This window comes from Mustelus asterias, chromosome 9 (assembly GCF_964213995.1).
Source record: "Mustelus asterias chromosome 9, sMusAst1.hap1.1, whole genome shotgun sequence".
Taxonomy (NCBI): Eukaryota; Metazoa; Chordata; class Chondrichthyes; order Carcharhiniformes; family Triakidae; genus Mustelus; species Mustelus asterias.
In genome coordinates, this window is record NC_135809.1 from 15,449,808 (window position 1) to 15,473,890 (window position 24,083).

The following is a 24,083-nucleotide window of genomic DNA, read 5'->3' on the forward strand; positions in this document are numbered from 1 at the left end:
GGCCGCATTCTGTAAGCCAGAATTTTACTGCCCTGCTCACCTGAGGCTCACATGATCCCGCCCCAGGCCAGTGGAGAATGCCGTTCTGCGAGCCTCGCCCGCCCCGATTCTGGGGTGGGTGTGCTGGTAAAATTCCGGCCATAATCTTCAATTACAGAGAGTATTGCACCATCAGTGGAAATGTTCAGCTCAGGCTCCATTCAGGTGGATGATTTGGATCTCATGGCATTTTTCAAAAGCTTATGACTGGTGGCCTGGCCAACATTCATCCCCGCGCTTAACACCACTCTTGCTTGCAGAGTTTTTACACACCCTAACGATGGTAATCCAGTAGCCGGGAAGGGCCTTGAGACGTTCCAAAAACATAGTAAGCACTGTGTTAATGTAAGTTTTATTTCACACAAATGCTCCTTCAGCTCTACCCAATGATGCTAGGACTGGGCATTCAGAACTGCCGCAAACCAAACATAGAATCATAGAATCCTACAGTGCAGAGGGAGGCCATTCAGCCCATTGAGTCTACACCGACCACAATCCCACCCAGCCCCTATCCCCGTACTCCATGCATTTACCCTAGCTAGTCCCTCTGACATTAAGGGGCAATTTAGCATGGCCAATCCACCGCACATCCTTGGACTGTGGGAGGAAACCGGAGCACCCGGAGGAAACCCACGCAGACACAGGGAGAAGATGAAGGCTCCACACAGACAGTGACCCAAGCCGGGAATCGAACCTGGGTCCCTGGCGCTATGAGGTAGCAGTGCTAACCACTGTGCCACCGTACCGCCCACCATAATCCTTACAAATCCAAACAGCAAGAAGTGCTCTGAAACAAAAGCAGAAAAATTTTGGAAAATCTCAGCAGGTCTGAAAGCATCTGTGGAGAGAGTAGTGGAGCCAACGGTTCGAGTCTAGATGGTCCTTTGTCAGAGCTGAGAGGACAGAGAGTCAGCAAAGATTTATACAATGACTATAGGGAGGAGTGGTGGAATTGGACAATAGGGAATTGGACAAAGGTGTTTAACTCACTGCCACTTCTCTCCTAAGAATGCCTTCCCTGAAGAAGTACTGCTCTTCTCTCCGACACAATTTCCATTTGTTTCTTTCACCCTGTACTTATTTACATTCCCTTTGTCCAATTCCACCCCTTCCTGCCCTCATAGTATAAATCCTGATGTGGAGATGCCGGCATTGGACTGGGGTAAGCACAGTAAGCAGTCTCACAACACCAGGTAAAAGTCCAACAGGTGACTCACTCACCTGAAGAAGGAGCGACACTCTGAAAGCTTGTGCTACCAAATAAACCTGTTGGACTTTAACCTGGTGTTGTGAGACTTCTTACTGGACTCTCTTTCCTGTCAGCTCTGACAAAGGGTCATCTAGGCTCGAACCATTGTCTCTGTTCTCTATCCACAGATGCTGTCAGACCTGCTGAGATTTTCCAGCATTTTTCTGTTTTTGTTTCAGATTCCAGCATCCGTAGTGTTTCGCGTTTATCTGAGGTGCTCCAAAAATCCCCGAGGATTAATTCCTCTCTGATGGACACGGTTGCCAAAACTTGCAGCTTACATGACAAACAGACAAATGGTTTTAAGCGCATTTCCTCAATTATCTGCAGTCTTTCCACTGACATGTTTGGGGGAATCTGTACAAGAAGCAATTTCATTCTGTTACTATTTTCTGGTCCTGAAAACTCGTACTTTGGCCCCATTCTGTACCATCAGGCCTCTGATTTATTACATTCTGACACGTGGCACAGTTCCATTTTGCATGTTTAGAATTGAGGCAGACTGGAGATTATGCAGGTGACATTTATTTACTTGATAGGTGTAAAGATTGGTCACTTGATTTCGCCCAATCGACCGGACATTGGGATGTGTCAACCTCTCGTGAATTATCAGTAGCTGTTGCAGATTCCAGATTGACTTTGCTGATCTATTTCCTGTAATTGAATCTATGAAGTATTACAGTCTGGCCTGACAAGGGAGAGACATTTCTTCTCTGGATTTTAAAGGGTTGCTTTTACAAGTAATCTTTACAGAAAGTTGATGGGAGCGATTCTCCCAGCCCCCTATGTTGCAAGAGCAGCGCAGTGGGCTGGGAGACATAAGCGGAGGCTGTTTAGCAGGATTCCCACTGGGCGCCACGGCCCTCGCGTGCCTCCGATCCCCGGATTTCCAACAGCATCAGCTCCACGCCAGAAATCGGAGCAGAGCTGATTAAAATATTTAAATCCTGATTTACATCTTATGGGCAGGCCTGGGACTGAGATTGCTGGCCCCGCCAGGAGTATTTCACTCCAGCACTGTTTAGTATAGATCTTCACTGGGGGGAACTGGCAACCCGACCCCGCTGGTGTGAAGGGGGGCCATGGAGGCCCTACCAGAAGCTCTGGGGTAAGGTGGGTGGAGCCCCCAGGGCATTGCCAGCCTGGCCCCCTGGCACTGCTCAAGGGACGAAGTGGCAATGCACAGGGGGAACCTTGACACTGCTCATCGGGCAATGGGGGGGGGCGGTCAGCCTGCTAGGTGGGTTGGGGATGCTGGGGGTGGGGGGGGGGGTGGTGATTGAGAGGTCAGGACTGCTGGGGTGGATGGAGATCGAGGTGGGCCAGGGTGGAGGGGGACATCAGTGCTGGCCCGGAGAGGTCTGGAAGGCCAGCAATCGGAGGGTGGGGGGGGGGTGGTGGCGGGGGGGTGGGGGGGGGGGGTGGTCGCATGGCCAGCGATGGAGGGGGGTTGATGTGCTGGGCAGCAATCGAACTGGCCAGCAATCAGGAGGCCGGCAGTGCGGAGCCACTGCGCATGCGCTGATTTCCACTATGACAAATCGGCCCAGGTGCAGTGGCCCATTCATCGCAATGCTGTGGCCTCTCCAGTGGGAATAGGTCCCGCCCACTGATTTTTATTGTGGGAGATTCATTTTGAAAATCCCACAAAAAAACAGCGGGATTTAGTCTAGTTTTTACACAAATTCGACACAGAATTGTTTTTCAGAGAATCCCGGCCGATGTGTTTTTATGGAAATGAAATTACTCTAGTTATCATAGAATCATATCACAGAATCCCTACAACGCCGGAGCGGCCATTGGGCCCATCGAGTCCACACCAACTTTCTTCTAATACATCTGTGGGACATGGGCATCGCTGGCTGGGCCAGCATTTATTGCCCATCCCTAGTTGCCCTTGGAGGGCAGTTGAGAGTCGACCACATTGCTGTGGCTCTGGAGTCATATGTAGGCCAGACCCGGTAAGGATGACAGATTTCCTTCCCTAAAGGACATTAGTGAACCAGATGGGTTTTCCCACCATCGACAATGGTTTCATGGTCATTGGTAGATTTTTAATTCAAATTTTTTTTTATTGAATTCAAATTCCACCATCTGCCATGGTGGGATTCGAGCCTGGGTTCCCCAGAACATTAGCTGAGTTTCTGGAATAAAAGTCTAGCGATAATACCACTAGGTCATCGCCTCCCCCTAGGAGGGGGATACTCTGTGACAGAGTATCTTACTCAGGCCCTCTCCCTTTCCCTATTCCAGCAACCCCACACATTCACCATGGCCAATCCACCTAACCTGCATATCTTTGGACTGTGGAAGGAAACCTGGCCCCTGGAGGAAACCCACACACAGGGAGAACGTGCAAACTCCACACAGACAGTGACCCAAGGCCGGAATTGAACACGGGTCCCTGGCGCTGTGAGGCAGCAGCGCTAACCACTGTGCCACGACGATGGGAAGTGATTTTGATCCATCCTACATTCTTTGAACATCTGGAAGAGAATGACTTACTGGATCGGCTGCTGTTTGGTTTCATAGAATGAAACATATGGGGGGAAAATAACCCTGAAAAGATTTCAACATCTGATTCATTTTCTGTGTTCTTGCTACCAAGGCACTGCCATCCCAGTGGGCAGCACGGTGGATAGCACAGTGGTTAGCACTGCTGCCTCACAGCGCCAGGGACCCAGGTTCAATTCCGACCTCGGGTGACTGTGTGGAGTTTGCACATTCTCCCCGTGACAGTGCGTGTTTCCTTCAGGTGCTCCGGTTTGCTCCCGCAGTCCAACGATGTGCAGGTTAGGTTGATTGGCAGTGCTAAATTGCCCCTTAGTGTCAGGGGGACTAACAGGCTAAATATGTGGGATTAAGGGGATAGGGCCTGGGTTGGATTGTTGTCAGTGCAGGCTCGATGAGCCGAAGGGCCTCCTCCTGCACTGTAGGGATTCTATGATTCTATGATCCTGGATACCTTTTCCTCCCACAGTCCGAAAGACATGCTGGTTAGGTGCATTGGCTGTGCCAAATTCTCCCTCAGTGTACCCATACTCCAGGGATCGGAGTATGGTGACTAGGGGATTTTCACAGTAAATTAATTGCAGTGTTACTGTAAGCATACTTTTGACACTAATAAGTAAACTTTAAAACTTAAAAAAGAACACATTATTAAATAACAATAAATGAAATGTAGAATGAAAGATGATATTTTTAAAATGACAGTAATCACGAGGTTAAAGTGATATATAATTATAGTAGTGAAGAAGTTGAATCCTCCTCAATTTGTCCAATTATATGTAAAATTTCATAAAATCATTTAAGGTGAAAAAAATTAAAATAATTGTTCTAGTGAGGAAAGATTAATCACGTGATTGACAGAAGCATTCCTACCTGATTTAGTGGAGAGTGTCTGTCATTTTGCTTCATGTGCTCCTAGCATGATTTTTATTGAGTGTTTCTTGATGAGATTCCTATTTATGCTTCACCACTGGAGCTAAAGCAGGAAGGTGCCATTATGTTGAGACGGAGGAGTCTCTGTAAACCTACACTTTGCCATTATGGACAGGTTTTGAGATTTTGGTGTTTCTCTGTTTGAATATCAGCTCTAGACAGTTTTATGATTAAGATGAAATATTCACACATTAAATCGGAAAGTAAAAATACATCCTTTCAATCTTTTTCAATAAAATGTAAACAAAATTGTCATCTCTCTGATCTCTTTCCTTCGCAATAACCCCTGTGAATCAATTAATGTTACCTTGGGATTGATTCACTGCTACTGCTGAATAAAGAAACATGTTGAAGCTTTTCATCTGGCACTTATCAGAGCACTTCGCAAGAATACCAGTATAAGGGGAAAACAACAATTTATACCGGATGGGAAGAGAATATTGATTAGTTGGCAATTGGACTCAGATTGGTAGAGGCGCTGCCATGGAGATGACATTCAACCAATACATCAAGGAAGGGGAGTTAATTTGACTACTCCATTTAAAATGTGAAAAGGATGGAACCCATCAGGACATGTAAGGAAATTATTGCATGTTGCTGCAGATTTAAATAGAGCAAACAAATCATCCGCATATTGGAAATATGTTAGGGGCAGGGGGCTGGGTGTCATTCCATTGGAGACAAGTTTCTCATAGAACCCAACAAAGATGTTTGTGAGAGTTGGGCCGAGAGTGGGGTACAATGGAAACACTAGGGGCATAGGTGGTGTTGTTAAAATTGAACTCAACTGCGTGAGCTGCTGATTTCAGAATTTCATTGAGTACTAATTCTTACAATGGTCACTGGTCTGAACCGTCATGATATAGCGCTGCAGTGCAAATATCTGTGGCTTCTTTAAGTGGAACATTGGTGAATAGACTAGCAATGTCAAACAAGCACATGGACCCGGCATTGTTTTTGACATACAAGTCTGTAAGCAAAACTCAGTGTTCAACATTAGACCTAACTCTATGGTTGGACAGCGCTTGCGAAATATTCATTAGTGTGCCAAGAATTAGACTGACAACTGATTTAAGGTTGTCAGCCAGGCTCGCTGTGCGGCGCATTTGCATATACTGGAAGTTACATATATTAATGTGCAGGGCTCTGTTCTTTGCAGACAGAAAGAACATTTACACACATTGTGCCTGTTTCAGCTAAACAAAGTAAATGGCAGCCATTTGCTGATTCATTTCCCAGGCCAGTGCCTTGATCAGAGTTTACATTTCATAAAATGATTGGCGGTTATCTGTCAGTCACGAACAACTTGTGTATTCTCCATGGCAATGCCTCTACCAATCAGAGTCCACTTGCCAACCAGTCAGCATTCTTTTCTCATACACTATAAATTGTTGTTTTCCCCTTAAGCTGGCATTCTTGCAAAGTGTCCTGATGAGTGCCCAATGAAAAGCTTCGACATGTCCATTTCTCAGCAATACTCAGGTTCTATGCCACCAGATGACTATTGACTGTAACATTTGTTAATTGTGACTCACCAGAGCTCTCAATATAACACTAACTGCTTGCTGCTATTAAATATTCCCTTAATCACAGATAAATATTTTAGAATTTTACTAAATTCATGTCACCTCCCTGGGGGTAATAAACACATCATTTATAAACATTCGATTCATGTGAAATTATACCATAATCATAAAATCCCTACAGTGCAGAAGAGGCCATATGGCCCATCTAGTCTGCACCAGCTCCCTGACAGGCCCTCTCCCCGGAACCCCACACATTTCCCATGGCTAATCCATCTAACCTACACATCCTGGGACACTAAGGGGCAATTTAACATGGCCAATCCACCTAACCTGCACATCTTTGGATTGTGGGAAGAAACAGGAGCACCCAGAGGAAACCCATGCTGACAATGTGCAAACTCCACACAGACCTAAGGCCGAAATTGAACCCGGTTCCCTGTGAGGCAATAGTACTAACCACTGTGCCACTGTGCCGCAGATACATAAAATGATAGGGCTCGGTGTAGGCAACAGCAGTTGGTGAATTGAAATTTACTAGCAGTTCCAGGAGGAACAAGAAAGATCCAGAAAGAGGCTGGAATACTGTGTGTTAATCTTTCAAGGATTGCCAACATCATGTTAGATTTCAGATTACCTTTGCTGATATATTTTCTAGCCTCAGTCATTCAATCTTTTTAAATGGGTCCCTTGAAGTCTAGTTCATTGCAAGTGTGGATGGCTCATTAATCAAAGGAATAAGACCACGTATCTTTTACAAATAAAGTACAATTGATCCCTTTCAGTTTGGCACTCCAGCTATTTTGTCTTTGTTGTTGAAATGAGGAATTATTGCAGGTTTGAACCCAAACAGTTTCACAAAACTACGCAATAGCTGATTAGCACATCAGTGCTGGAACAATTATGTATTTAATACAACTCCAGTGATAGGCATTATAATGATCTCTGTTAAAAGGAGCCTTTTGTAATTAAATTCAGAATCTCGGTGCAGTAATGATTCGCATAACGACCGATGTAGGGAACCTCTTCTTCTTTTCATGTAATTTCGCTATAGCCTGTAACATTTCAGAGTAAAAGGATTCCACTACACTCAATTAGAAAGAAGGATAGTTGTCATAAATGGCATTCCAGGCAAGATTATTTGAGTTCCTTTACTGTAGTTTGTGTGAAGTTGTTCCTCTAATCTGAGTTGAAACCTTTAATTTTGAACTGAACAAATTGAATGCAATTCAAAGTTTGAGTTTTGGATTATTATTTGAATAAGGAAATGATGGTTAAGAAAGAAAATTGTTGCTTAGCAGGGCAGAACTTGAGCTGAAAAAAGAGTCATACTATTGAAGCTTTTCATCGTCAGTTAACTGTTCCCTGGTGCATTTTCCGTGGCAACACATCTACAATCAGAGTCCACTTGCCAACCAAACAGCACTCTTTTCTCATGCGGTATAAATTGTTGTTCCCTACACAGTGTTCTGTCCTGATGAGTGCAGGATGAAAAGCTTCAATGGCATTTCTCTTTTTCAGCAATTCTCAAGAAAAATGTAACTAGAAACTACTTTTTATTTACATTTTAATTTTTTTTGCTGAAATATACAGAATTAATCATTCTATCCTGCTATTGGGCTGAGAACAGGAACTGCACCTGTTATATGTGGGTTATGAATTTGTCTTCCCATCACCATGACTCAGTAGAGACTTTCCCAGCCAATGGATTTCAAGCAAGTTGTGAACAACTTTGCAAAGTCATAGCTGTCTGTAAAATGTCCAGATAGTATCCAGTGGACCTCCAAGAATTCATGTAAAGTTTTCTTCAGAGAACGGTGGCACAGTGGTTAGTACTGCTAAATTGCCCCTTAGTGTCCAATGATGTGCAGGTTAGATGGATTGGCCATGCTAAATTGCCCCTTGGTGTCCAAAAAGGTGCAGGTTAGATGGATTGGCCATGCTGAATTGCCCCTTGGTGTCCAAAGAGGTGCAGGTTAGGTGGGTTGGTCATGCTAAATTGCTCCTGGGATCCGAAGAGAATTAGGTTAGATGGATTGGCCATGCTAAATTGCCCCATGGTGTCCAAAGAGGTGTAGATTAGGTGGATTGGCCATGCTAAATTGCCCCTTGGTGCCCAAAGATGTGCGGGTTAGGTGGATTGGACATGCTAAATTGCCGCTTGATGTCCAAAGATGTGCGGGTTAGGTGGATTGGCCATGCTAAATTGCCCCTTGGGGTCCAAAGAGGTGTAGATTAGGTGGATTAGCTATGGTAAATGTGTGGGGCAATGGGGATTGGGGCGGGGGGGGGGGGGGTGGGGGTGGTTGTTGGAGAGGATGGGATGCTCTTTCAGAGAGTCAGTGCAGATTCAATGGGCCAAATGGCCTCCTTCTTCTCTTTAGGGTATCTTTGGTTCTTCTATGGTATAAATTTAGCCAAAGAAATGCTGAATTAAATGGTCAGAAAGAATAGAATACAAATCGGAGGAAGACACAATTAAATTATACTTCACTATTGTCAGAGCACTCCTTAAACCCTGTCACTTAGATACAGTGGAGACATTCAAGGACTGGAGGCAGTGCACAGAGAAGTCATGAAGTCGATTCCAAAAGAGGGAATTTTAACTCATTGGCAGGAAGCCAGTGGGACACAGGGGGCAGAAATTTTGTTTGCCAGAGACGGCGGGCCTGCATTTTCCCTTGACCAATCAGCATGCCAATCTCCCACCCCCCAAGTTATTTTCATTACAGAGGATCGGTGGGTTGGGTGACAGCTACCCGCCCACAAGTGTGGAGGGCCATTAGGCCAATTAATGGACATGTATTCTGCACTTGCCAGCTTGAATTTTTCCAATTGGCATGTAGCTGCCCATTAAGGCCAGAACATAGCAGTTAGATGGATTCAACCTGCCTTTGAACTTAACTATCTTAAAGCTCGACAGAAGGCAGAGCCATTTATCTATCTCTCTCTCATATCTACATTGGCAGTATCCACCTGGTTGGTGCTTTTTCAGTGCTGGAGGGTATCTTTTGGTCCTTAAACCTTTAGAGTCCGCCCACTCTCAGTTATTAATTAGACAGTGAATGCACATCCTGGCAACCACACTTCAACAATTGCATTGGGCATGAGGTACCAACGTGGGGTCAAAATCCAGAAATACACCTAAATAACAGTTCAGCCCATGGGCTGCCTACTCAGAGTTGCAGTGGGAAGTCACATTCATTTGATGAACTGGGTCTCATCTTATGTAACCCTATAGATGAAATGCAGATGACTGCTTTATCACTTTTACCTCATAAAATTAAAGCTACTGCTACAGACTGAGGATCTGTTTTGCCTCTGGAGCATGGTGCTTTGTGACTTCCTTTGATGAAACAATGCCACGCTACTTTCTTAGGATCCTTACAGTGCAGAAGGAGGCCATTTAGCTCATGGAGTCTGCACAACTCTCCAACAGAGCATCTTAACCAGGCCCACACTCCTCACGCTATCTCTGTAATCCCATGCATTTACCATGGCTAATCCCCCTAACCTACGCATCTTGGGACACTAAGGGGCAATTTAGCATGGCCAATCCGCCTAACCTGCACATCTTTGGAGTGTGGGAGGAAACTGGAGCACCTGGAGGAATCCCACACAGACACAGGGAGAATGTGCAAACTCCACATAGACAGTGACCCGGAATTAAACCCGGGTCCCTGGCGCTGTGAGGCAGCAGTGCTAATCACTGTGCACTGTGCTGCCCTTTCTACTTGGTAAAACGCATGTTTTGTATGCTACCAATGTAACACTCACATCGTTGTGCAGGTTGATTTAATCTATTTGAAGTGAATGAAAAATTGTTGGAATCGCATTAATATGTCTAATATGCTAAACCCCCACTGTTCATCTTTAGGATTGTAAGGTTTGCAGCTTGCGCAGAAGTGATTTGGATTATTTTTGTGTCTTTGTTTAGGGTTTTGTAAACCCATTAAATGTATAAAATCTCAACACCTTAGGCATGACTCCATTGTGCCACATTAAATGTACTGACACACTAAACCATTGAGTGGCAGCATATGATTTGCCATTCTTCGCTGGTGTGGCTGGGGAGGAAAGATAGATGGAGCTTCAGAGGAAGTAAGAGAGGGAGAAAATGAATTGGTAAATGGGAAGCAGTGCTATATACTGGGTTCAAAGTAACCTCTCGAAGGTGGTAGGTCACTTGCACATCTGCCACCGTGCATGCCATGGAATGAATTTCAGTTGGAGGAAGACTGCTCCCACCAAAGGTTTTACGTTTTTGTACTCTTCCAACAACCGTTCAAATGCTTTACAGACGGCAGATTTCATTTTGATTTAAAAACTTCTTGGAATCATTTTGAACACACACACATGAATTGTACAAATTGTGGAAAATATTTTGTCTGCAGCCATCGCTAATACTTTTGAGAAAGAAAGGTGTGAATTTTACCCGAATTGAATACAATTTTCATCTGACCAGCGACCTTTTGCAATCACAACTGCCTCATCACCAGAATATTTAAGTTAGAGGCCTGGAAGAGATTGCGTGTTTTATTACAATTTTCAGTGACAAGGGTGATTGGCTGCATAGATAAACTGCAGATTTATTCCTGAGTAAATTAAGTTCAATCCCTATTTGACCAGTTAGACACTTGCATTCGTTTCAGAGGAAATGGTATGCAAGGCAAATATCATTTACCAGATAGTTATTTTCCCAGATCAGATTTATTGTTAAACATGCGTTTTCTTATTTTGTTTTCACTACATTTGATTTTCTGATAATAACTTCCAGGCAGAAAAATATAATAGAATTCTCTGCCGGCAGAAATATATCTTATGATCTACCAAAGAAACAGCACAAGTGGATTGGTTTCTATTATTATTGCATTATACTGTATCTTGAAGGGTGTCGATTGTACTGTATATCTCTGTATATATAAAAAGTGCATCTTCACTATAATTATCATAGAAAATAAATACCATGCTGAGTATTTGATCAGATATTCCTAAATAGCATCATGCTGGTAAGCATCCGAGATAGAGGGTGCTTTAAAGTGAGGCTCAAAGTGGATAAAATCTGTGATAAGACGCTTGTTTGCATATATTAATGACACTGCTGCCCCAGTTCCAGAGGTGCTTCAGCTATCAAAGAAAAAAAATGGTTTTAAAATAGTTGTGGGGTGACGAACGACTGGTAAGTGCACACCTTCACTCTCAACAGCCATCCCATCCCGTGTCTGCTCGGCAGAAGGAATTCAAATTCCCCTTCTGGTATCAGGAGCCTTAATTCTGAGGCAGGATAAAAAGAAGCATGTGGTTTACAGCCTTGAAGAGAAATGATTGAGAGCTGATCTTAGGCAAGATGGTTAAAGGCATGGGGAAAGAAAATGACCCCAGTGTAACTGCCTGAATGATACAGGCTCGGGCCAGTAAAGGGAAGATTTAGAGCCGATATCAGGAATTTCATCTCTCAGAAATGATCAATGTGTGGAACGGACTATCAGATAGAAGAAAAGATGAAAACCACGGAATCATTTAAGGGCCAATTTCATGCTGCAACGTAGAGACTTTAGGATATTCTGGATGGATGAATTAAGATGGGTTGAATGACTCCCTCATCTGTAATTATCTTGTGATAAATCACAAACTTGTTTTTTTAGTATCTGGTATAAATCACACTGGTGCACAATTACTCGGTTGTATAAATCGTTCGATTGCACTTAACTGGAGTAAAGCACACATCAGCCATGAAATTGAATAACAGATGTTAAGATACTATCTGTATTTAATGCAAGAATTTCTAGGGGTATTTCTTCTATTTTGTCATCTTCGTGCCTTTATAAAAAAAAGTGGATTTTCTTTCTGCTCCCTTGATCAGTCAGAGAGAGAGGGTGAAATGTCCTCCTATCCTGTATATTCCTAACATCCTTTGGATACATATAGTGGGAGTGATGTGGGTTTACGAGGAAGCAACTTGTTACAAGTTTGTCCTTCCAATGATAACACTTTGCGACGCAATTACTGCTTCGGCCTGAACTACAAAGTTGTATTCAGTTCTGAATGACATAAAGACCACATACATGTCCACATATGTCTATCTGTCACGCATTTCATAAGTATCCACTTCATTATTTTGTATGTACTACACATTCATCCTCTTGTAAATCTCAGCCAGTGGTGCATCAGAGTGAGTTAATACAAATAAGATCTTTTGTAGTGACCAACAAAATGCATTTGATGTTATTGGTACCAACGAACACCTGATGCCACCAAAATTGCAGACTACAGGAAAACCATTTACACATTTTGACAATAATGGATCTTTCAGAAAACATGGGGCCATTGGGTTTTGCGTACATTTGGTGAACAATGTGTACTGTTCTTGAGCTTAATTCTATCTCAGAATTCATTTGCATGTTCTCAATTAATCGCCTCCTATTCTACACGTGGCACTAAGTTACTTATGGTGAACCCAGGCTCTAGTGAAAAGCTCAAGTGAAAGTTTGATTGCCATGTCTTGCTGTGCAATTTAACAAAATGGCACTTGCTACAACAAAATCATTAACTGTTTAAGGGAGGGGAGGTGATGGCCTAGTGGTATTATTGCTTTTACTCCAGGAACTCAGCTAATGTTCTGGGGACCTGGGTTCGAATCCCGCCATAGCAGATGGTGGAATTTGAATTCAACAAAAAAGTATCTGGAATTAAGAATCTACTGATGACCATGAAACCATTGTCAATTGTTGGAAAAACCCATTACTAATGAGAAGGAAATCTGCCGTCCTTACATGGTCTGGCCTACATGTGACTCCAGAGCCATAGCAGTATGGTTGACTCTCAACTGCCCTTGGGCAACTAGGGATGGGCAATAAATGCTGGCCAGCCAGCGACACACATGTTCTCACGCATTAATTTAAAAAATCTTGTGAAAAATCTCAATGTTAGTCGGCCACAGTTTAATACATTAAGATCAAGGACATGTTTCTCATGGTAAGTCAAGCTATCCAATCCCAAAGCCTTTAATCTCTGTTCATACAATGGCTGAATCCTCTGAAATTCATATTCTAAAGTATTCACTCCAATTATTTTTTTAGAAAACAGCTAGTATTCAGATTACATTCCTTTTTATGGAAAGCGTGCAGGCTAGCAACTTGAAACACCATAGGAGTGCAGCAATTACATTTAGATTAGAAATTGGCTTGACTTTGCTAAAACTGAATGCCCGCTTTCATCAATCAGAATGTGCATTTGTACAAAAAAGATTGCCACCCTCCCCTCCCCAACTTTCAAGTCAAAGAGCCCATAAAGCAAGAAGACCTCATAAAAAATATACAATTTTATTCACAGTCTTACCCCAGAGAGCAGGAAATTTGGCATCAATATGTACTGACCATTCCATGCACTGTCACATGAGGCATGGGAGATTAGAAGCCAGAGATGAGAAGCTGGAGATCTTAAGCCAGGCAAAAATGGAGTGGCAAACTGGAAGAGGGGAGAAGTGAGTGCCACTGATGTGTCCAGGATAGGTAAAGAGTGTGACTGAGTCGTGGGCAGGTGAAGATGAAAGTACTCCCTGGAATGCCAGCTGCATGTTACTAAATCCCTAACAGTCACCTAAGTTTCTAGTCTTCAATATTTTATTTTTCCATCTGCTCTCAGGACGTGTGTGATGCTATTGAGTCTGCACTCATTGCCCATCAATAGTTGATGAATGTGTTGGTGGAGAACTTCCCCTTGAATTGTTACAGTCCTTGTGATGATCTGGGTCCCACAATCGCATTAAAAATGAGTTGTTGCTGATAACATAACCCACTTTTCTTCTTACTGAACGTTGTAGTGATTTTTTTGCAACTGGGTGAATTTTGAAGTAATTTCAGAGGGCAATAGGAGTCAATGACATGGTGACTGGGACTTGTGTCAAATTTAGGCTGTCAGTATGGTTGGCAGACTACTTTCACTGAAGCACCTTAGTGAACTAGTTGAATTTTTATAATAGCCTGTCAGTTTTCATAGTTACTTTTATGTCACTGACCCACAAATTACTAGATTTATTGAATACAGTTTCACAATAGTGGCATTGCAACACACTGGTGTACAAGACCAGTACTATAATCACTGGGCAATCATGAGTATATCAAGTGTTCAATAAAACTCAGTGATCTGATTTGCATTGTAGCAAAACGACAGATTATAATTGCAGTTAAAGTAACCATCTGTTTGGACTTGATAATTGCAGGCCATAGAACCATGCTGAACAAAGGAGGCCATTCATCGTGTATATGCCAGCAACTTGATAGGGATATCCAAATAATCTCACCACATTACCGGACATCTCAAACACTTTACCGCCAATGAAATATTTTGAAGTGTAGTTACTGTTGTAATGTGGGAAACATAGCGGCCAATTTGCACACAATAAACTCCCACAAACATCAGTGTGATAATGGTCAGATAATCTGTTCTAGCGATATTGATTTGGAGATAAATATGGGTCAACATACTGGGGAGAACGCCCCTACTCTTCTTCAAAATAGTGCCATGGGATCTTCTGTGTCTCTCTGTGAGGACAATTGGGCCTTCAGTTTAACATCTCATCCATAAGATAGCACCTCTGACGGTGGGGTACTCCCATAGTTGGGTCGGTTTAGCTCAGCTGGCTGGACAGCTGGTTAGCAATGCCAACAGTGTGGGTTCAATTCCCATACCAGCTGAGGTTATTCATGAAGGCCCCACCTTCTCAACCTTGCCACTCGAATGAGATGTGATGATCCTCAGGTTAAATCACCACTAGTCATCTGGAACTATGGCAACTTTACATTTCTCCCTCAGTACTGCACTGGAGTGTCAGTTTTGATAATTGCGCTCAATTTCTGGAGTGGGACTTGAACTCAGACCCTTAGGGTTGGTTAATGTTAGGGGACCATAGGACACTGGATCCATTAGACCACTGGAAACCTTTTAATCCTAGCTTTACATAGTTATACTACACTCATACCAAGTCAAGGTGGCATGAAAAGGAAGCCTGGAGGGTGCCTATCCACTTTTGATAGAATCTTAGAATCCTACAGTGCAGAAGGAGGCCATTCAGCCCATCGAGTTTGCACTGACCACAATCCCACTCAGGCCTTATCCCCATAATCCCATATATTTACCCTGCTAGTCCCCCTGACACTAAGGGGCAATTTAGCATGGCCAATCAACCTAACCCGCACATCTTTGGACTTTAGTTTGCTCAAGGGTCAGAACAGGTCCTTAACTCCTGAGTTCTCCAATGCCTGTCAGTGTGGCCTCAACCCAACTGACACCAATGGAGGGGGGAGTGACAGAATAAACTGGACCCTTTTTGTGATTGGGGGAAGGCCATTCAGCCCTTTGAGCACGCTGTACCATTTAATGAGATGGGGGCTGATCTGAGCTTTTACACCTGCCTTTGCTCCATAACCCCTATCTAAACGAAACTCAATCCACCTCAGTCTAGAATGTTTCAATTACCCTAGAATCCATGAACTTTTGAAGGAAAGGATTGCTGAATTGTGCTAGTTTGAGAGGTGCTTCCTCGTTTCCCTCCAGAGGGTCTGAGCTCCAATTTTAAAGCTAATTCTCCTTTGTTCTGAATTTCCCCAACTGGAGGCAATAGTTCCTCTATATTGATCTTAAACATTTTAAACACCTTGATCTGGTCAACCATCAGTCTCCAATGCCCAAGGCAGTATAGCTGTTGCACACTGTCCTCTTTATTGAATGCATCGGGCAGCACGGAGGCACAGTGGTTAGCATTGCTGCCTCACAGCGTCAGGGACCCGGGTTCAATTCCGGCCTCAGGTCACTGTCTGTATCGAGTTTGCACATTCTCCCTGTGTCTGCGTGGGTTTCCTCCCACACTCCAAAGATGTACGGGTTAGGTTGATTAGCCATGCTAAATTGCCCCTTAGTGTCAGGGGGGCCAGCAGGGTCCCCCTGACACTAAGTAACGTTGCGGGGATGGGACCTGGGTGGGATTGTTGTCGGTGCCGGCTTGATGGGCCAAAAGGCCTGCTACTATACGGCAAGGATTCTGTAATGATTTTATCATGATCATGGGGCGGCACGGTGGCACAGTGGTTAGCATTGCTGCCTCACAGTGCCAGCGACCCGAGTTCGATTCCTGGCTTGGGCCACTGTCTGTGCGCTGTCTGCACATTCTCCCCGTGTCTGCGTGGGTTTCCTCCGGGTGCACTGGTTTCCTCTCACAGTCCAAAAGACGTGCTGGTTAGGTGCATTGGCCGTGCTGAATTCTCCCTCAGTGTACCCGAACAGGCGCCGGAGTGTGGCGATTAGGGGATTTCTACAACTTTAAACCGGGGAAACATCCTTGACAATGGGTTGTTGACAATAAGGCACAGGTTCTAAGCTCTCTAATCGCCATCCCCCCTCCTTTGAATCATTCTATCAGATTCATTTGATGGCATAATACCACTAATTTCAGCACGGCTGTAAAAGGCACACATCGCCAGAAATATAGTTCAGCCGGAAACAACCTTCAAGGTGAAAAAAAGCCCCAAAGTAAAAACAGCTAATGAATTCTGCCTGCATTTAGTGGTGGAAGGCAGGCTCTTGTTGTTTGTGTGTGTGTGTTTGGTGTGACGATGAGAAGGGGTGTTATTCTACCAAGTAAAATCAGATTCTAACGTCGAGGTAGCTCAGTGATCTCGTATCAAAGTATTCTGGCTTCGGGGCTGGATTAGAGGCACTCAGTGCAGCCTCCTACATTTAGAAAGGTTCTTCATGCACTTGCCGGGCGCGGGGAGATTTTCGCTCTTGTGAGGAAGCCACAAGGGAATGTAAATAGCCCTGAACTGCCAGTTGTTTTTTTCTCTGTGTGTGTTGCGTTGCAATTGAGCAGTGTCTACCGCCAGCGCTGGCAAAAGCCAACCTCTCCTGAGGCTCTCTCCAGAGACTGACACATAACAGGTTCCCTCTCTCATCCTCCAGTAGTCCCCCTCGCCAGCTCCTTGAGGGCCATCGGATCGTCAAGGCTCGCACTCTCAGCCCTCCCCGCAATCCGGACTCGCCGCTGCTGCTGTTGGAAAGCTGATGTGTGATGTGCTGGGGACTGGCTGCTGGTCGCCAGTGTCTCTCTCCTCCACCGCAGCAGCAGCAGCACCGCTTCAAGCCGACCCCGCTGGCTGGAGCCCGCTTCTGAAGCAACCCTTAAACCCCAGGTGAAGGCACCGGGATACTATGGACTAGGACTTCTCCCCACCCCCCTCCCCTCACCATGGCGTTCGCAATTTTCAGGACTGTCCTCGCACTTTTCCACATCACACAAGGTAAGACACAGTCGTCTCATTTCACTCCCCCCCCCCCCCCCCCCCCGGCTTGTAGAGCGGACAAGGTGGGTTTAAGGAGGGGAAAGTGGGAGCCCTAACACTCTGTGGATGGATAAGGCTCTCTTTCACTATAGATAGGGACTCATCCCACTATAGATAGGGATCTCATCCCACTATAGACAGGGTCTCATCCCACTATAGATAGGGGTCTCATCTCACTATAAATAGGGATCTCATCCCACTATAGACAGGGTCTCATCCTACTATAGACAGGGTCTCATCCCACTATAGATAGGGTTCTCGTCCCACTCTAGATAGGAGTCTCAGCCCACTATAGGCAGGGGTCTCATCCCACTATAGATAGGGTTCTCGTCCCACTCTAGATAGGAGTCTCAGCCCACTATAGATAGGCGGCTCATCCTACTATAGACAGGGGTCTCATCTCAATATAGACAGAGCCTCATCCCACTATAGATAGGGGTCTCATCCCAGTATCGACAGGGTCTCACTCCACTATAGATAGATCAGCAGTTTAATACCCTATATAGATGGACAGGGCTTTAGCAGCTATGGATACAGCAAGGCTGTTAACCAGCTGTAGGCGGGCAGGGGTCTTTTTAACATCCTCTATATTGAACAAGGGCTATAGACTTACAGAGGCTTAAACACCCTATCGATCAACAATCATTTAACATGTGTATGGAAAAGGGCTGGAATATCTTGCTTTTTCGAGTTAACTATATTGAAGACTAGATTCTTCTGTGGGGGGGGGGGGAGATAGAAGATTGGATAGGAGGCAATATAAAGTGGCAGATTGGGATTCCTAGTTCAATGCATGAAGGATATCAGCAAGATTTATTGAGTTGCACTCGCTTTGTTTCCGCGCCTGTGATTGCTGGAACGTGAAAACAAGCAGGTTAGAAGCGGAGTCTTGTTACTTATTTAAGAAAATAACAATAATACGGCACGAGCTTGAATCACCAACTTGCTTCTTGGCTTGAGGTGACTGGAAGTGCGCTGCTAACATCTGCTTGCTATCAGTTCTAGGATTCGGTGTGGATCCAGCCCTGGAAATTGATGTTTTCTCTGCATTGCAACTGAGTGATTCGACCGAGGGGATTGCCCAAGTACAAGGGCTCCACAATGGAAGCAAAGCGTTTCTGTTCCAAGGTAACCGCACCCCCCCCCCCCCCCCCCCGCCATCCCACCTCATCCACCCCCTTACCCCTTGAACATGTCCCGGCTGAGAGGGGAACGTGTCGTTTCAAGTCACTCGCTCTAGGGAGCAGGATAAGTGGTTCAGTTGTCCCTCGCCCCCCGGTGTGAAGGGGGCTGTGCAGATTGAGAGTGTTTTGTGTCGGTGTGACTTCCACCAGTGACCAGCCCGCATCTTTTAAACAGAAGGTTAAAAAAAACCCATTCTGCTGAAAGAGGAGCTGCATGAACGATTAAACGGAAACTTTACTCACAAGCGGTTAAACTAACCCGAACGCTAAGCCTGTTTAACCTGATAACATGTAAGCCTGGGCTGGTCGAACAGTTGAAAAAAAAGATCGTGTTTCATTTCACAAACAAAAGCTCAATGAATTGACAATTATAGATCTACTGATTGGAAATAATTTCATTTGCAAAGCAAAAATATCTCTGCCCAGAATTGAACAGTTTGACACACGGTGCTGCTATAACCTTTCAAATAAATCGCTGGAGAGATCCACAAGATTGAAGCAGACTCAGTGCTTACAATGCAGTTGAGTTACTGTCATGCAGTCCTGTTTGATTGAGGGTTACTTGAAATGCGTACAATGTTGACAATTCCTCCTTTAAGCGTAGTTGCAAGATTTGTTATGGTTTCTTTTTGATGTAATGTTTGGAGTGTTGCGTTTTACGTCTAATAACAAGAGTCGCGTGAAGGCAAACAGGCCATGCTTCACCGAGATTTGTAACAGACAGCTCAAAAAATATATATATTTCTGCTTGTGAGACCTTGCCGTATGCAAATTGGCTTCTGTGTTTCCTACGTTACAACTACACTTCAGAAGTAAAAGCAAAATAATGCGGATGCTGGGATCTGAAACAAAAACAGAAAATCATAGAAATCATAGAAACCCTACAGTGCAGAAACAGGCCATTCGGCCCATCAAGTCTGCACCGCCCACAATCCCACCCAGGCCCTACTTCCATATCCCTACACATATTACCCGCTAATCCCTCTAACCTAACGCATCTCCGGACACTAAGGGGCAATTTTAGCATGGCCAATCAACCTAACCCGCACATCTTTGGACTGTGGGAGGAAACCGGAGCACCCGGAGGAAACCCACGCAGACACGAGGAGAATGTGCAAACTCCACACAGACAGTGACCCAAGCCGGGAATCAAACCCAGGACCCTGGAGCTGTGAAGCAGCAGTGCTAACCACTGTGCTACCGTGCCGTGCTGGAAAATCTCAGCAGGTCTGACAGCATCTGTGGGGAGAGAGAACAGAGCCAACATTTCGAGTCTGGATGAGCCTTCCTCAGAAGTACTTGATTGGCAGCGATAAGATAGAATCAGGGAACCATTAAAAAGTTACAATGCAGAAAGAGACCATTCAGCCCATCATGTCTGCATTGGCCAAAAAGGAGAAGACTAGAAACTAGCTTCTTATTGTAATCCTCCTTCCCAGCATCTGGTCTGTCGCCTTGCAGGTTCCATGACTTCAGATAGAGATCTGGGTACCTTTTGAAATGGGTTGAGCATTTCAACCTCAAGCACTAACTTAGGCAGTGAATTCCAGATTCCCACCACCCTCTGCGTAAAAAGATTTTCCTCACATCCACTCTAATCCTTTTACCAATCACCTTAAATCTGTGCCCCCTTAGCGTAGGACCCCTCCGCTAGGGGGAAACAAGTCTTTCCTGTCTACCCTGTCTTTGCCCCTCATAGTTTTGTATACATCAATTAGGTCACCCCTTAGCCTCCTCTGTTCTAAGGAAAACAACCCTAACCTATTCAATCTCTCGTTATAGCTGCAATTTCCAAGCCCTGGCAACATTCTTGTAAATGTCCTGTGCATTCTCTCCAGAGCAATTATGTCCGTCCTATAATGTCATGAGGATATGGAAGTTGTAATACCAATGCAAGTTCTTCTTTGATCAAGTATGAGGCTAGAGTAAGACTAAATTGTATTGCTGTCCAGAGGTTGGGCATTTAACTTCTATATATATATTATATATATATACACTGGAGACATGAGCAATGATTTCACATTAATTAACATTTAGAGCTATACCTGCCGCACTGTGGAAATAATGGGTGGAATTTTCTGGCCGTGCTCACTCTGAAACCAGAAAATCCCACCCGAGGTCAATGGACCTTTCCATGGTCCGCCCCCCACCCGCTACGATTCCCAAGTTGGACGGAATGGGAACATTTCCCCCAATGTATTAATTGCTTTTACTTAGCAAATTTTGGTGGGTAAAACATCTTAGGCTCAATATAAATGCAAGTTGTTGTTGCAGTTCGCCAGATTTAAATTAAAATGATGGACCAATGCGATAGGGGGAGTTGGCACAAATTCATTCTTTGGAATGTGAACATTGCTGTCAAGGCCAGCATTTATCTCACATCTTCAGCTGCCCTTGAGAAAGTGATGGCGGGACGGTGGGGTTTGAGGGCTGCATGTTTCAGTCAGGGTGGCAGTGATTGTTGGAGAAGTGGCACTGGGCAAAGGTGGGGAGTGCGGTGGAACGGGGATAGAGTAATGTTGCTGATCTGTGGGATGGCAGCAGCCCTGCTGGGGGAAAGTTATGGCCAGCTGCAGCTCACATGATCTGGAGAGAAGCACCACTCCATTTCCGAGGATGTTGAAGGATGTTGGTGACGGCATTTGACGAATTCTGCCCTTCGTTGAACTGGCCTATAATGTTCATGTGAATCAGTAGACAAATGGGTACCCTGAAGGACTGCACATCCAACAATGGAGCATCTCCTCACCACAGTCTGCTTAGCATATGTGCTGAAGTCCTGGAGCATGCCTTGGGAATATCACCAACTGAACCAAATTAGTTGAAGGAAAGAATTAGAATAGGCCTAGTATTTATAGTTTTCTTCTTGTACCCTCCCCCCCGCCCCAACCCCCACACACACACACACACACACACACACACGCACGCACACACATACACAAACACACACACATACACACTTTGTTTACTATTATAAGGGTGTTTTGGAAAAATAGGAAATGTGGTTATCACACTTCTCAAAATGATATGTTCCATTGATCACCATTGAAAGCTCTGGGGGCGTTTTCAACTACCAACTGCCCATTTCTCATTTCGCTTGAATAACAGGTAGCCAACAATTGAAAATTAGAGCCAGACATCTGAGTAGCCCCATGATCTTTCCTAGCTATGACTGTAACACTATATTCTGCACTCTCTCCTTCTCCTCTATGCACTCTATGAACGGTATGTTTTGTCTGTATAGTGCGCAAGGAACAATATTTTTCGCTGTCAATGCATGTGACAATAATAAATTGAATCAAGTCAAATCAAACGATTGCCCAAGACTTGCTCAAATTCAATTCTCAGGCCGACCTGTAAGTTACTAAATGACCCACTCACCTGAAACAGTCAGGGAGCGGGGTTATGTGAATATGTAATTTGGGGCTATGAAACCTGAAAAATGGACACAGAGGGCGGGATTTTCCAGCCGCGCTTGCCCCAAGCCTGGAAACTCTCACCCGAGGTCAACAGACCTTTGCATGGTCCGCCCCCGCCTGCTATAATTCCCGTAGTGGGCGGGATGGTAAAATTCTGCTCAATGTGTGCTCTGCCTGTCCGGGTTTTACATAACCGGCAGCCCTTAAGGAGACTGCTGGATGATGCACAAGAAATAAGTGCATTTTTTTTAAGAGACCCTCTTGGATTCTCAAAAGAAAAGCAGGCCACTCTGCCTGGCCATTCTTGGCCCCTCCTGGGATAACTTCACCCTTCTTCTGTGAATATCCTATTCTACAGTGGGAAATGGCTAATTCTTGTCCTCCCGGCACCAAGTATGGTGCTCAATTGGAACCTGCAGCTTAATGGTGGCATGTTAATATGAATCAGAGCATCAAAATGGTTCAGAATTCATGTTGGCCCAGAGAGGTTGGTGGAGTAGCCACTCCACTGAGTTTGCATTCATTCTGCCGCTAGTTTAAAAATTCAAACCCCTCCTGCCCCACTCCCACATTTCCTTTTTGTTTCATTGGGTGGGGTTGTTACTTTCCCAAACACCTGGGACTATGTCTAACATCTCAGGGTGGCACAGTGGTTAGCACTGCTGCCTCACAGCTCCAGGGACCTGGGTTTGATTCCCAGCTTAGGCCACTGTCTGTGTGGAGTTTGCACATTCTCCCTGTAACTGTGTGGGTTTCCTCTGGGTGTTCCGGTTTCCTCCCACGGTCCAAAGATGTGCGGGTTAGGTTGATTGGCCATGCTAAATTGCCCCTTAGTGTCCCCAGATGCGTAGGTTACAGGGATTGATGGGTAAATATGTGGGGATAGGGCCTGGGTGGGGATTGTTGTCGGTGCAGACTCGATGGGCTGAATGGTCTCCTCCTGCACTATAGGGATTCTATGATCTCTTAATATTCAATTTCTGGGGTGTATGTGCACCACCAAAATGCAGCTGCTTTGCTGATGATTAGAATTGACTGGAGTGACGCTATGATTCTTTTCTTATGGAGCCTTGAAAGCAACTTGACTGTGAGAGTGATTTGTAGAAATGGCATTGATTTAATAACCACTGGTCATATAAGACTGAATATACTTCACTACAATTCAGTTTTCAATAAATGATTTGTGAATATTGTACCAGCCAAGTTCTGTCGAGATATCTTTTAGGAGGCTTTGCATTCTGGTGCCAAGTCTCTGGTATTTAACTGAATTTGCTTCAGCGAATTAGGCCGAATTTGTTTAACATTTTACTATTTTCGTTCAAAAAAGACATGCCGTTCTTAAGATGTATCTACCCATTGTGATCCCCATAGAGACCGATTACAATTTTGAAAAGAAAATAATTCCCATGACGCCAATGGAAAGAAAATTGCTGGACAAAGTTTAACTTTCTAAAACTTTACTGTAACAAACCATCTAAAATCAACACAATTTGAACATTAACTAACAGGTGAAGGATGTTAATTTTTTAAAAATTCATTCATGGGATATGGGCATCGCTGGCTGGCTAGCATTTATTACCCATCCCTAGTTGCTCTTGGGAGGTAGTTTATAGTCTACCACATTGCTGTGGCTCTGGTGTCACATATAGGCCAGATCAGATAAGGATGGCAGATTTCCTTCCCTAAAGGACATTAGTGAAATAAAAAGCTAAATACAACAAAGTTACTCCTCATGGAGTTATAGGCACCTGCGTAAAAGTGTGACCTCACAGTCTTTCCAACTCGGCTTCTGCCATGTAGGGTCCTACTCAATCATTTTGGCTCTTGAGTTGCATCCACCAGTGACCATGCTTTATCCAAATTACATGGACATGGACAGCAGTGACAAGATG

At 44.5% G+C, this 24,083-nt stretch overlaps 1 protein-coding gene across 2 annotated transcripts in view; it reads left to right on the forward strand.

The window, feature by feature from the left end:
* The first annotated feature begins 17,012 nt into the window (after window positions 1–17,012).
* LOC144499079 (protein kinase C-binding protein NELL2-like) overlaps window positions 17,013–24,083 on the forward strand; it is a 272,572-nt gene continuing 265,501 nt past the window's right edge. The window contains exons 1-2 of one of the 2 annotated variants that reach the window (XM_078221141.1): window positions 17,013–17,546; window positions 18,588–18,716. In XM_078221141.1, the coding sequence (XP_078077267.1) occupies window positions 17,495–17,546; window positions 18,588–18,716 (181 nt within the window). In that variant the 5' untranslated portion in view covers window positions 17,013–17,494. The remainder of the gene's footprint in view (window positions 17,547–18,587; window positions 18,717–24,083) is intronic. The other variant, XM_078221142.1, reaches the window with a different exon arrangement.